The following is a 12,775-nucleotide window of genomic DNA, read 5'->3' on the forward strand; positions in this document are numbered from 1 at the left end:
TGAAATACCGCAGAATTTAAGCAGCTCCAGATTAACAGAGATCTTTATGAACAAAGAAAAAGAACCCACACAGAACAAAATAAAGAGCTGCACAGAGGAACTTTTTAAAATAACTCATAAAGTCGGCTGATAACTCTGGCCGTACTGAGTGGATTCTACAAATCCTAACTCCAGTGTCTGAAACAATAAACCCACATATTTTTCTCTGAATAACAAAACTCTCCCAGGGAAACGAGACGAGGGTATTTCTAATATAAATTTCCTTTAACTGTAGGAGAAGAGCCGTGAAATGGGCCGCCCTTGACTCTAAATGCCACTACTTTCTTCTTTTAATTTTCCTTACTCTGAACATGACATTGGGTTCCCAGCTGGAACTGCAGATAAGCCGCCTTGACGGGGATTTTGGGCCCCTCCCAAGAACAAAAGAGAGCCTGATCTGTTTGTCTGGGTCTACCGCTTCAGATCCACTGAACTGCTTCCCACCCTGGAACTCTGAGCCCCACTACTTCAGAGGAGAGGGTACTAAGAGAAGAGGAGGCTCTGAACCAGGATCAGAATGCAGCTTCAGTTTCGCCCCAGAACTGAGAGCTCTGGGAAACACGAGAAACCAACATGAATGAGAATTCGCTCTGATCTTCAGAGTCCCAGCCAGCAATCGGCTTACATGACTGCACAGTGTCAGGCCACAGCGTGGTTTGCAAACACACTTCTTTCTCTCTTGCCCTTGACGCGCCTTGTGTTTTAAACCCCAACCAAACAGCTGAGTACAACTTTTTTCAAAACATGTTTTGTATTTTGGTGGAGAGAACTGTTAAATGCCAATGAAGTTATCATAAAACTGGGGGGTAACACAATACATAGAGATGATAAAAACAGGTAGACAAGTAAACACTTGAGGTGAATTTAAAAAAGCATATGGACAAGGCCATAATGTGACCCTGAGCATATCTGGGTTCATAATGTAACAAGGTGTCTCGTTACAGCTTGTAAAGCCATGCTAGTATTTAAAATGTTAGCTAAGATGGATCTAGGCTTCTTAGGTGGTGCCAGTGGTAAAGAACCTGCCTCCCAATGCAAGAGACAACAAGAGAAGCGGGTTTGATCCCTGGGTCAGGAAGATCCCCTGGAGGAGGAAATGGCAACCCACTCCAGTATTCTTGCCTAGAAAACCCCACAGACAGAGGAGCCTGGCGGGCTACAGTCCACGGAGTTGAAGAATCAGACACGATTGAGTGACTGAGCACTGGAAACAAACTGTGAGTGACTGGAAACAAACTGAAGATTTACCAAGAGAAGACGGATACAGATATGTCATTTTAACAACAGGTCAAAAAGTTACACTGCAGAAGACTGTCGAATGGCAGAGAAAGTCTATGTTAATGACACACCAGGGGCTTCCCAGGTGGCTCAGATGGTAAAGAATCTGCCTGCAATGCAGGAGACCTGGGTTCAATCCCCTGGGAAGATCTCCTGGAGAAGGAAATGGCTACCCAATCCAGTATTCTTGCCTGGAAAATCCCATGGACGGAGGAACCTGGTCAGCTACAGTCCATGGGGTCACAGAGAGTCGGACACGACTGAGCGACTAACACACAATGACACACCAAGTGCGGAACAAAGGAGTTAAGGAAATAAATAATCCTTTTTGGTAAAACATATAATGGAAATAAAAAAGACTAAAATTGTGCAAAACAAAATCTTAAATGAAGTCATCTTTACATGCTGGGATTATAAATAATTTCTTCCCAATCTTCTTTGTACTTTAAACGTTTCTGCTTTCTAGATGGATAGCGATCCTTTGTAATTCAATAAAAAGATCATTTCTAAATAATAAAAATCTGGCAGCAAAGCTCAAAAATTGTTTTAAGTTTATAGTCTATGTTCCAGTAACTCCTCCTCTAGGGTTGATATGATAAGGAAGTGGTCCTGATAAAAGTTAATGGTAAAAATGGACATCACAACATTATTACAGCGATAACGCAAAGTAATAGCAATATGGGAGAAAGGTTAAAGAAATTTATATATTACATACACACACATATATGATTATGAAGCTGTCAAAACCTGTTTTTATAAAACATATTGAGAATTTTCTGACTTAAGTAAACAAATCAAAAGACACAAAACAGTACATATTCTATGATCCTAAAATTTAAAATAGAATTGATTACATGTATTGAAATGTTCATTTTTCCACATATTTATAAAGCCCCTACTTCAGGCAAGGTACTCTGCATGTATGAGTCCACACACATAGAAAGGTGTGTGGAAAAGTCCAAACTCACATGCATAGAAAAGTAATTGGAAAGAAACAGCAAAATATTAATGATGGTTATACATGGGGGGGTGGGACTGACATAAATATTCTTTCCTTGTTACTTTCTAGAGTTTTAAAATTGTCAACAAGCATTGTTATAACCATATACACACATACACTGCACAAACACACATTCATATACACACACCCTTGGAGAAGACTGGTCAAAACGTGCTATGTGAACATTAGTTTTAATGTTTATCTTGCAGTAAAATGTTCCTGGGGAAGGAGCAGATGGTAAAAGGTCAGAGCTGCAAGCATGTTGGTGGCAACAGGTGATAAAGTACACCTCCAAGTCAAACATTCAAACATCTCAAGACAATAAAGCAACTTGATGGAGTAACAAAAGCCAAACTCAACCCAGCTGGGCAGGAAGAATTCTTGTGGACTTTTAACTACTTAAAAAAATACGGGGACTTCCCTGGTGGTCCAGTGGTTAAGAATCTGCCCTGCAATGCAGCGGAAGTCAGTTCGATCTCTGGTCGGGGAACTAAGATCCCACGTACTAAGGAGCAACTAAGCCCTCGCACCATAATTAGAGAACCCGTGCTCTGAAGCCCTCAAGCTCTGAGGCCCACACGCCGCAACTTGTGAGCCTGCTTGCCACAACCAGAGAGTCCGTGTGCCCCAGCGATAGATCCTACACGACACGATGAAGATCCTGCATGCTGCAACGCAGCCAAACGAATAACTAAATGCCAAACAAAAATGTCCTGAGTTCTTCTTAACATGCCAACAAGTGTGCTGTCTTCTGGAATAAAAATACAGACACAGTGCCTGGTCTAGTAATTGAAAAATAAATAATGTGTACTATTTTTTCCTTTGATATTCATATATGCAATCAACAAAAAAAGAGTTGCTCAGGTTAAAAGGAAAAACTCATCAAATTTTTTGATATGAGTGGATAAATATTATGATATTTTTATATCAGTGGATAAATATTACTATTTTTCCAGCACAACACACTGACCTGTTCTTGCGAAGAAATACACATGCTAAAGTATAAAATTTTTTAAATGCACTTTAAGGAGAAGGGGGTGACAGAGGATGAGACGGTTGGATGGCATCACCAACTCAATGGACGTGAGTTTGAGCAAGCCCCGGAAGACGGTGAAGGACAGGGAAGCCTGTAGTGCTGCAGTCCATGGGGTCGCAAAGAGTCAGACATGACTGAATGACTGAACAACAAAACCATTAAATAAGGCTGGAAGAACTGTAATCGGTGGATTTCCTGCCTTTGCCTGGAGACGGCAGGATGACTTCGTGTGGTTCCCACAAAGGAGCTCGCACGCCGTCTGTTGGCCATCACAGCACCAGAAGATCTGCTGCCATTTCTACACAACATGAGACATTTGATTTTGCTAAACACAGAAAGCAATGTGACAAACCCTGAAGATCCTCTGGTAAGATTACTCAACATCCCTGTTTTCACATAAGCATTTTACAACATTACAATTATACGCTTTACCAAAATCATTACAGCAGTGTTGACTCCCAAGCAGATATAAATATCTCGTTTTCTACAACAGTTGCATTCCTAAAATCGTGTGTGTAGAGTGCTGTCACCCGGATGGTGACAGAGGTCGTTCCCAATGGGGAAGAAGATCGTTCCTTGTAAGAACAAGGACTATTCAAGACCGAGAGACCCTGAGAGGACCTAGACCCAGTGTTAGGACTGCACCTGGACCTCAGAGCCCCAGATGGACGCCCACAAGGACACGCTGGCGAGGGGGGGAAGAGGCTACGGGCGGCTCCTATTGGCATCCAGCTCGGAGTTTTTTCAAACCTTAAACTTCTTTCTATATTGTAATAACCTATAATGAAAAAGAATATATATATATATATAAAACTGAGTCACTTTGCTGTACATCTGAATCATTATAAATCAACTATACTTCAGTAAAAAAGAAAAAATTATAACAGTATATTGTTAATTGAAGGTAATTGTACCATATTTAATTACATTGATGATTTTAAACACTCTTTTCCTCATTTAAAAATGATACATGCTGATTTTAACTGCCAAAAAAAAGCACGATTTGTCAACAAATGAAACTATTTATCAAATTTGCTTTGGGGACTAAATGTACATCACAATTTAACCATATGTTATAGAAACAAAAGTAGGTAAAAACTGCTTCCCAAAGTAAATCATTTTAAAATTAAAAATAAATTGAAATGTTTTATCGATTTGGGAGCTCTAAAAATTCTCTCTTTAGCATGACTCCATTTTAACTTATAAAATATCTTTTCAGGAGTTCCAATATTAGAAACCCCAAAAGTACAGATATTCCGTCTGCCCCACAGCATATCTGTCTGGCCACTCAGCATCACATTCATCCCCATTCCCTAGAGAATACAGACTGAAGAACCACTGACAGATGAATTCTACCTGACAGTTAAGAATCCTAGTTCTAGGAAACTGCACAATGTTTATTAATGATGTTCTAATCTCAAATTAAACATGGCAGGGAGTGAAGAGTGAATAAGCTGTCGTTCTTAAGGACAGAACCATGTAAATCGTGTTCCTGAGAAACACCTCTCCAATTCCATTAACCATAAACACAACCTCACAACCTTTCACACCAGCATCTCAACTTCATTTCGAACATTATGTTGCATCCAGCCCCATCAGACAGTATCTTATAATATGTGAGAAAAACAACTGTTGGTAACAACCAACCAATTTTATCACACATGGATATAAATAATGCCTCCCTTTGTGGTACCCACTGGAAATGATATAATTTTCCCAGTGTTAACAACTTATTGCTGTTGGGAAATAAACCCAGAATTAGATGCTCCCTGAATATAATTGCACTTCCCCAACCTTCACCTTCTAATAGGTCCACGGTGTCACTGGAGCGAAGACTTCTGCCTGCTCTGCTGAGAGCATTGTTCATTTGCACATTTAGGCTGAGTCTCATTCCAATACAACTGAATTCAAAACCAGTTGCTGCTCATTTCCCTGAACGGCGCGGGTGCTGAGAGTGAGGACACAACATGCTGGGGATGCCTGGGGACTTGACTTGTGCTCACGTTGCACCAGCTCTACCGGGGGAGACACAAGTGCAGACAAACAAGCGCCACCCTCACCCGGCATATGGAGGTACTCAACGTTTTAGTGAATAAATAGGCAGACACAGTGCTAATGGGCACCAGTTAAGAAATCCAAACAACGCATCTGCGAACAAAATGAAGAAGGATTGCTTCTGAACAGAGGGAACTTCCTGGAGACCTCTGCCTCCCAGAAAACCAGAATTCAGCAGGCAGTCTAGGTGGGAGCAGCAGGAGCAAAAGGAGAGAGGGGAGAGCTAAAAGCCTCTGCCAGGCGTCGTCTGGGACATCATCCCGGAGCCTGCGGGGCCATAGAGCAGAAGCTGGGGTCACTGAACAGGAAAGGGAAGACAGTAAAATCATGTAACTTAGTATCTGAACAAATGAAAGTGCATACCACAAAAATGTCAGCTCCCCCCAAGTTAATAGTGAATTCACTTCCAAATTAGAATCTCAACTGGTTTTAATTTAAATTGGGTAAACTTAGTTTGTACTGAAATCCCAGACATTCTGGTGGTACAGTAATTAGATTCTCCTGGGTTTCCTAGGTATAAAATCACATCATCTGCACATATATATAGAGAGAGAGAGAGCGAGAGAGAGCTCGTTTATATCACTCATTAAATTCTGTTTTTTATTTCATTCACTAAAACCTCCAAAACAATACTGAATAGCAATGATGACAGTGGGCATTTCAATTTCTTGATTTTAATTTAAATATTTTGATATTTACCTATTTGGTATATTCACTATTATATTTTGGTAAATAATTTTTATTATATTCTTTAACACACCAATTTTTGCAAGGAACGGTGGCTAAATTTTATCAAAAATCTTTCAGTGTTAAAAATCATTATATGGCTTTTCCTTTTTAATCTGCTGATGTAAGAATTATGTTGGCAGATTTTATAATACTGAACTGTGTTGCACTGTTTAATTTACATTACTGCATGCTATATCCTCCTTGGTAATAAGATATCATTTTTCTAATATGCTGCTGGATTACATTTGGCAATATTTATTTAGAATTTCATATTTGTATGTGACATGTATTTGTCACCTACAGTTTTGGCTTTGTGCTATGTTCCTCAGATTTCATATGCTGGTTTCATAAAAATTTTTCATCTTTTTACATGGCTTGAAAGAGTCTGAATATCATTGGAATTACTTGTTCTTTTAAAGTTGAAGGATAGTTCAGCTGTGATCCTGGCTGGATCCTGTCCTCCAGTCTATTTTACTGTTTGACCTATTCAAATATTCAACTTTTCCTGGATGCATTTTGATAATCATTATTTTGCTAGGAAATCATCCAGTTACTCCGGAGTTTCAAACGTGTTGCTATAGAAAAGTCTGTATTATTCCTTTGCTTTTGCTTAAAAAACAGAAAAAAACCTTTTCCCTTTTTCTTTTCTTTTTTATTATTTATTTTTTTATTAATCTTTACTTTTATTTTCTTGTTAATTATTATTAACTATTAATTAAGGTTAAGATGCATATGGGTATTACTATTACTTAGCTATTAAAAAGAATGCATTTGAATCAGTTCTAATGAGGTGGATGAAACTGGAGCCTATTATATAGAGTGAAGTAAGCCAGAAAGAAAAACACCAGTACAGTATACTAATGCATATATAAGGAATTTAGAAAGATGGTAACAATGACCCTATATGCAAGACAGCAAAAGACACAGATGTAAAGAACAGACTTTTGGACTCTGTGGGAGAAGGCAAGGATGGGATGATTTGAGAGAATAGCATTGAAACATGTATATTACCATATGTGAAATAGATCGTAAGTCCAGGTTCAATGCATGAGACAGGGCACTTAGGGCCGGAGCACTGGGATGACCCTGAGGGATGGGATGGGGAAGGAGGGTTCAGGACGGGGGACAACATGTACACCCATGGCTGATTCATGTCAATGTATGGCAAAAACCACTACAATATTGTAAAGTAATTAGCCTCCAATTAAAATAAATAATTTAAAAAAAAAACCTAATTCAGGAAAGACAGACATTGATTCTTGTATCAGATGTTTAAGGCCAGCCACTATATATACTGCAATTCTCTTTGAAAGTGAAAATGAAAGTGTTCATTGCTCAGTCCTGTCCAGCTGTTTGCGACCCCATGGACTGTAGCCTGCCAGGGTCCTCTGTCCATGGAATTGTTCAAGCAAGAATACTTGGTGGGTTGCCATGCCCTCCTCTTTGAAGAGCTCAAATCGTGCCCATCTCTAGAATGACATCTTGTTTCATCCCCTAAATATACAAACTCTTTAAAAAATATTTTTGTTAATTACTAAAATTATTAAAAAATGGATTATTTAAAAAATTTTTTTTTGATAAATTTAACGCCTTTTATTGCCATACCTCATTTTACTGTGCTTTGCTTTAGTGAACTTTATAGATACATTTTTTTTTTCCTTGTTAATTTTCTGTTTAGTTGATCTATCCATAAGTGTGAGTGGGGTATTAAAGTCTCCCACTATTATTGTGTTATTGTTAATTTCTCCTTTCATACTTGTTAGGATTTGTCTTACATACTGCGGTGCTCCCATGTTGGGTGGATATATATTTATAATTGTTATATCTTCTTCTTGGATTGATCCTTTGATCATTATGTAGTGACCTTCTTTGTCTCTTTTCACAGCCTTTGTTTTAAAGCCTAATTTATCTGATACGAGTATTGTGACTCCTGCTTTCTTTTGGTCCCAATTTGCATGGAAAATCTTTTTCCAGCCCTTCACTTTCAGTCTGTATGTGTCCCCTGTTTTGAGGTGGGTCTCTTGTAGACAACATATGTAGGGGTCTTGTTTTTGTATCCATTCAGCCAGTCTTTGTCTATTTAAAATTTTTTAAAAAGATGCATATGGGCTTCCCTGGTGGCTCAATGATAAAGAATATGCCTGCAATGCAGAAGACCTGGGTTCAATCCCTGGGTGGGAAAGATCCCCTGGAGGAGGGCTTAGCAACCCACTCCAGTATTCTTTCCTGGAGAATCCCATGGACAGAGTAGCCTGCTGGCTACAGTCCATGGGATCGCAAAGAGTCAGACATGACTTAAGTGACTTGGCACACATGGCACACAGTTAAGAGAATGGGTTAAGTGGTGACTTACTCGTACATAAAAAGAGATCAACAAGAAAGAGAAAAGAGGACTGGGGAGACTGTGAGTTGACATAGTGAAGGATAAGCAGGAAGAGTTCACCTGCACCCAGCCTGGAGCTGAGATATGGAACTGCAGTGAGGCAGAAACAACCGGGTTACCATCCAGATAACAGAAGTCATCAAGAGAAAAAGTGAAAAAGGAGAAGAGAATCACAGCTGAAACACAGGGACTTCTCAACACTGGCAGGAAAGGTAGAGAGTAAAAATCTGATTAAAGAGAAAGCACAGAGACATAAAGTCCAAAAAGATATCAGGATACAAGGAAGGAGCAAGTGATGAAGGAGGAGGAGAGGGGAAAGAAGGGGAGGAAGATGAAGAGAAGGGCAAGGAGGTAGGGAGGAAGAAGAGGGGAAGAAGAAGAGGAGCTGGAGAAGCAGGAGGAGAAGAGGAAGAAACAGCTACTGCCTCAACTGAGAGTTCAGCACAGATGGTTGACTTGGGACACAGAGACAAGGTGAAGGGTCACTGGAACAGAGGACTGGATGCAGATCAGGGCTCCTGAGAGGGTCCAGGTCTGTCACCAGAGGAGAAAGAACTAAGAAAGCTCAGGATCCTTACAGGAACATTCAGATGATGGTGGAGTTTATTGTAAAGAGACATTTGTGCTGGGATCCCTCCATGGTAACTGACTGCCCCTTTGACGTCCAGGGCCAGTGGGTCTACAGGAGTAATTTTCATCGCCAAGACACCTTAAAGTCAACCCACATAACCGTGGGTTGATATTAAAATACTCCCCTGTGAATACCATGTTGTCAACCATCAAATTTACATCCGTCTATATGAGACGACGGCGTCCTCTTCTTAAAGTCATTAACTACACATTTCCCTTGACCTTTGCTTCTCTGTATCCTAGACACATCTCATGTCATCTGATGAATATAGCAGAGCTCCAGTTCTCATTAATTTAATTAATTCTGTCGATTAGAATTTAGACTCTCCCCTACTCAAGATATCTCCTGCTGGGCTTCGATGAATGGACATGCTTAAAATAGTATTCAAGATTGTTTGTTCTCTTCACATTACAAGAGTTTAAAATAGATTATTCCCCAAATCATATCTTAACCTCACAGCTTGCTAACCTTTCAAAACACTAATCATTCACAGTGGATGTAAATTTAAAATCCATGAAGGAATGCTGCATTTCAGTTCACTCGCAGATCGTTTAGGGCAAAATAGAGTACTTGTATCAGCCAAAAGATAAATTAGCACTATTTAAAGGAAATTTTTAACGTAAAAATATCTAGAACAGTTTTGTGAAATTAAATTCTTGAAAAGCACATTCAAAGCAGCAGCAAAGATTCCATCACTCCCCATTGGCCTCTTTGCTACTGAGCTCTTTAGGACTCTTTTGGGATGACAGCCCCTTAGTCCTAATTAGATCATGTTGTGTATATGCAACAAGAAAGCACTGTATTTGTAGACCTCATGACTCTGTGTGTTTATGTGCACTCAGTCATGTCTGGCTCATTGCAACCCCGTGGACTGTAGCTTGCCAGGATCCTCTGTCCATGGGATTCTCCAGGCAAGAATACTGGACTTAGTTGCCATTTCCTTCTCCAGAGGATCTTCCCTACCCAGGGATTGAACCTGCATCTCTTGCATTGGCAGGCAGAATCTTTACCACTAGCGCCACCGGCATGACTAAACACCCCTAAGCAAATGAGCTCAGTAATGGTGCTGTTCCCTTAGCAACGGGTGCATGGTCATCCCGCCTCCTGCAAAGAAGCCCCAAGTGGTTCTGCAACCAGAGCTAATGAAGGCAGGACAGCCCCCAAAGACGTTCATACCCTCATCTTCAGAAACCATGACTACACTATGTCATACGGCAAAAGTGATTCTGCTGGTATGGTTAGGTTAAGGTTCTTGAGATGGGGAGATAACCTTGGCTTATCCATGTGGATCCAATAGGATCACAGAGGTCTCTGAAAGTGGACAAGCTTTCCCAGTTGTGGTCAGAGGAAGATGTGACTGTGACAACAAAAACCCAAGAGATGGTCCTTTGCTAGTTTTGAACATAGAGGAAGGGCCATGAGACAAAGAGTGCAGGAGATCTCAAGAAGCTAGAAAAGGCAAGAAACAGATTCCCCACCCTCAACCTTTGAGCCTCTGGAAGGGACGCAGCCCTGCCCATTGAATTTAGCCCAGCAGGATCCAAGTCAAGCTTCTAATCTGAGGAACTGGAAGATAACCAATATCTGCTATTCAAACTGTTAAGTCATGGTTACGGGACATTAGCACTGAAGTGTAATCAGGAATAACTGGTATTTAGTAAACTGTTCAGGGCTTCCCAAGTGGTGCAGTGGTAAAGAGTCTGCCTGCTAATACAGGAGACACAAGAGACGCAGGTTCCATCCCTGGGTCAGGAAGACCCTCTGGAAGAGGAAATGGCAATCTACTTCAGTATTCTTGTCTGGGAAATCCCACGGACAGAGGAGCCTGAAGGGCTACACTCCAATGGGGTTGCAAAGAGTCAGACACGACTGAGCAGCTGAGCACACATACACACAACTGTTTAAACTCACTACCAAAAGTTTCTAAATGCTCAACAAATAATCATACTTCATTAGCCTGAAAAATAAGAAGGAATCCACAAATAATAAGTTAGTTTAGGACAATAGGTGTCACACAGTAGGAACGGTATTCTCTGATTTGAACTGAGGTTTAAAATACAAAAATACATAAAGTACAGAAATTATAAAAGAACTTTTGAAATGTATCCATAGCTAATATTTTCCTGTCTATTTAAGATGATGTTCTGGGAGCTGATTTATAAAAAAGAGCATTGTTATCTACAAAAACCTTCCACTATCTTAGCATTTTTTTGTACAGAAAGATTCTGATGTTAACTCTCCAAAATAGTTTTGAATATAGTCATAAAGCTTCAGACTGGGAACTATCTAATAAATCAGCTAATCATTTTAAATACGAAAGAACTGATTTCCCTGAGGTTTAGTTTTGGCATAAATGTCTCACTCTGTGGCTCCATCACTCTGATAAGCCATAAATGTGCACTAATTTAAATAGCTGGTTTCAATTCCCAAGAATCCTTTCTATGCTTTAAAAATCATCAGTAAAATATAGCTTCCTTGTCAGATTACCTCCTGAATTACTGAATTCATATTTGCTGTTATAAAACAGTAATCATGATAACAACTATCAGAGAAAAATAATTTCTCCTAACATCCGAAGCCCTGTGAAGACAACTACAGATAATTAAAAGTATAAACAAAATGGCAGACCAGAGGCTTATCTCGGTAGAATACTTTCCAACACATATGCAAAATTAAAATAGTAGCGTCTGAAACTTCTAAAACCTAGCTTTCTATAGCTTTAAGTTTAATTGGGGGAAAAAGAAATTCTACATCAACATCTCTATCATTCTATGTGGAAAGCCTGCATCCAGACTGCTGTGTGGGGTCCTGGCTCCCACATGGGTCTGGGGGGCTCCATCTGGGACCCTTGCTCGCTGCTCCTCCTCTCCCCTTGGTGGGGGAGGTGCAGTCGGGGAGGTATCCTCAGCCTTCTGCTCAAGGAGCTCCCCCAGAGGGGACCCTCAGAGGGGTCCCCTGCACTTACAGGCTCATCCATTACCTGCACAACTGACAACCCCTCCACCCCTCTCACCAGACCCTCAGTCTCCACACAGAAGCCCAGCGTTGCCCCTCAAGGGAACTTGGTGCTCTTTCCTGGGTTCAAGAGTCTTACTGCCTACTAGGAACCCCTAATGACAGGTGCAGAGGCTCCTTTGCAGGACAGATTGAGAGCATAAATAATCTGAAGATGCCTTAGCAAGTTCTCTAGTGAAGTAAAAGTTTAGCATGATGTCTTCTTTCACAGTGTTAAGAATTCACAGAATTAAAGAATTGTTTTCAATACATATAAATTACAAAGTTTATTATCAAAAAACTTTAATAGATTTCTTTAAAGACTTTTTTGGATTTTACAATATTGAAAGATGACCATCCATGACAGGACATACACAAAAAAGGATAATTAATATATTAAGTATCATCTAAATTAAATGACCTAGATATAAGACATGAAACCATAAAACTCCTAGAAGAAAACACAAGCCAAACATTCTCAGACATAAATTAGGGCAATATTTTCTTAGGTCAGTCTCCCAAGGTAAAACAAATAAAAGCAAAACTAAACAAATGGGACCTAATCTAACTTCTAAGCTTTTGCAAAGGAAATTCATCAACAAAACTAAAAAAACAACCTACAGAATGGGA

General features: G+C 39.9%; 1 protein-coding gene across 1 annotated transcript in view; it reads right to left on the bottom strand.

Moving 5' to 3' along the window:
- L3MBTL4 (L3MBTL histone methyl-lysine binding protein 4) overlaps nt 1-9,218 on the bottom strand; it is a 155,469-nt gene extending 146,251 nt beyond the window's left edge. Inside the window, 1 exon segment of the mRNA XM_059881118.1 lies at nt 9,171-9,218. Coding sequence (XP_059737101.1) covers nt 9,171-9,218 — 48 coding nt within the window.
- Nucleotides 9,219-12,775: the final 3,557 nt, after the last annotated feature.

Source organism: Bos taurus, chromosome 24, assembly GCF_002263795.3.
Source record: "Bos taurus isolate L1 Dominette 01449 registration number 42190680 breed Hereford chromosome 24, ARS-UCD2.0, whole genome shotgun sequence".
In the NCBI taxonomy this organism is placed as follows: domain Eukaryota; kingdom Metazoa; phylum Chordata; class Mammalia; order Artiodactyla; family Bovidae; genus Bos; species Bos taurus.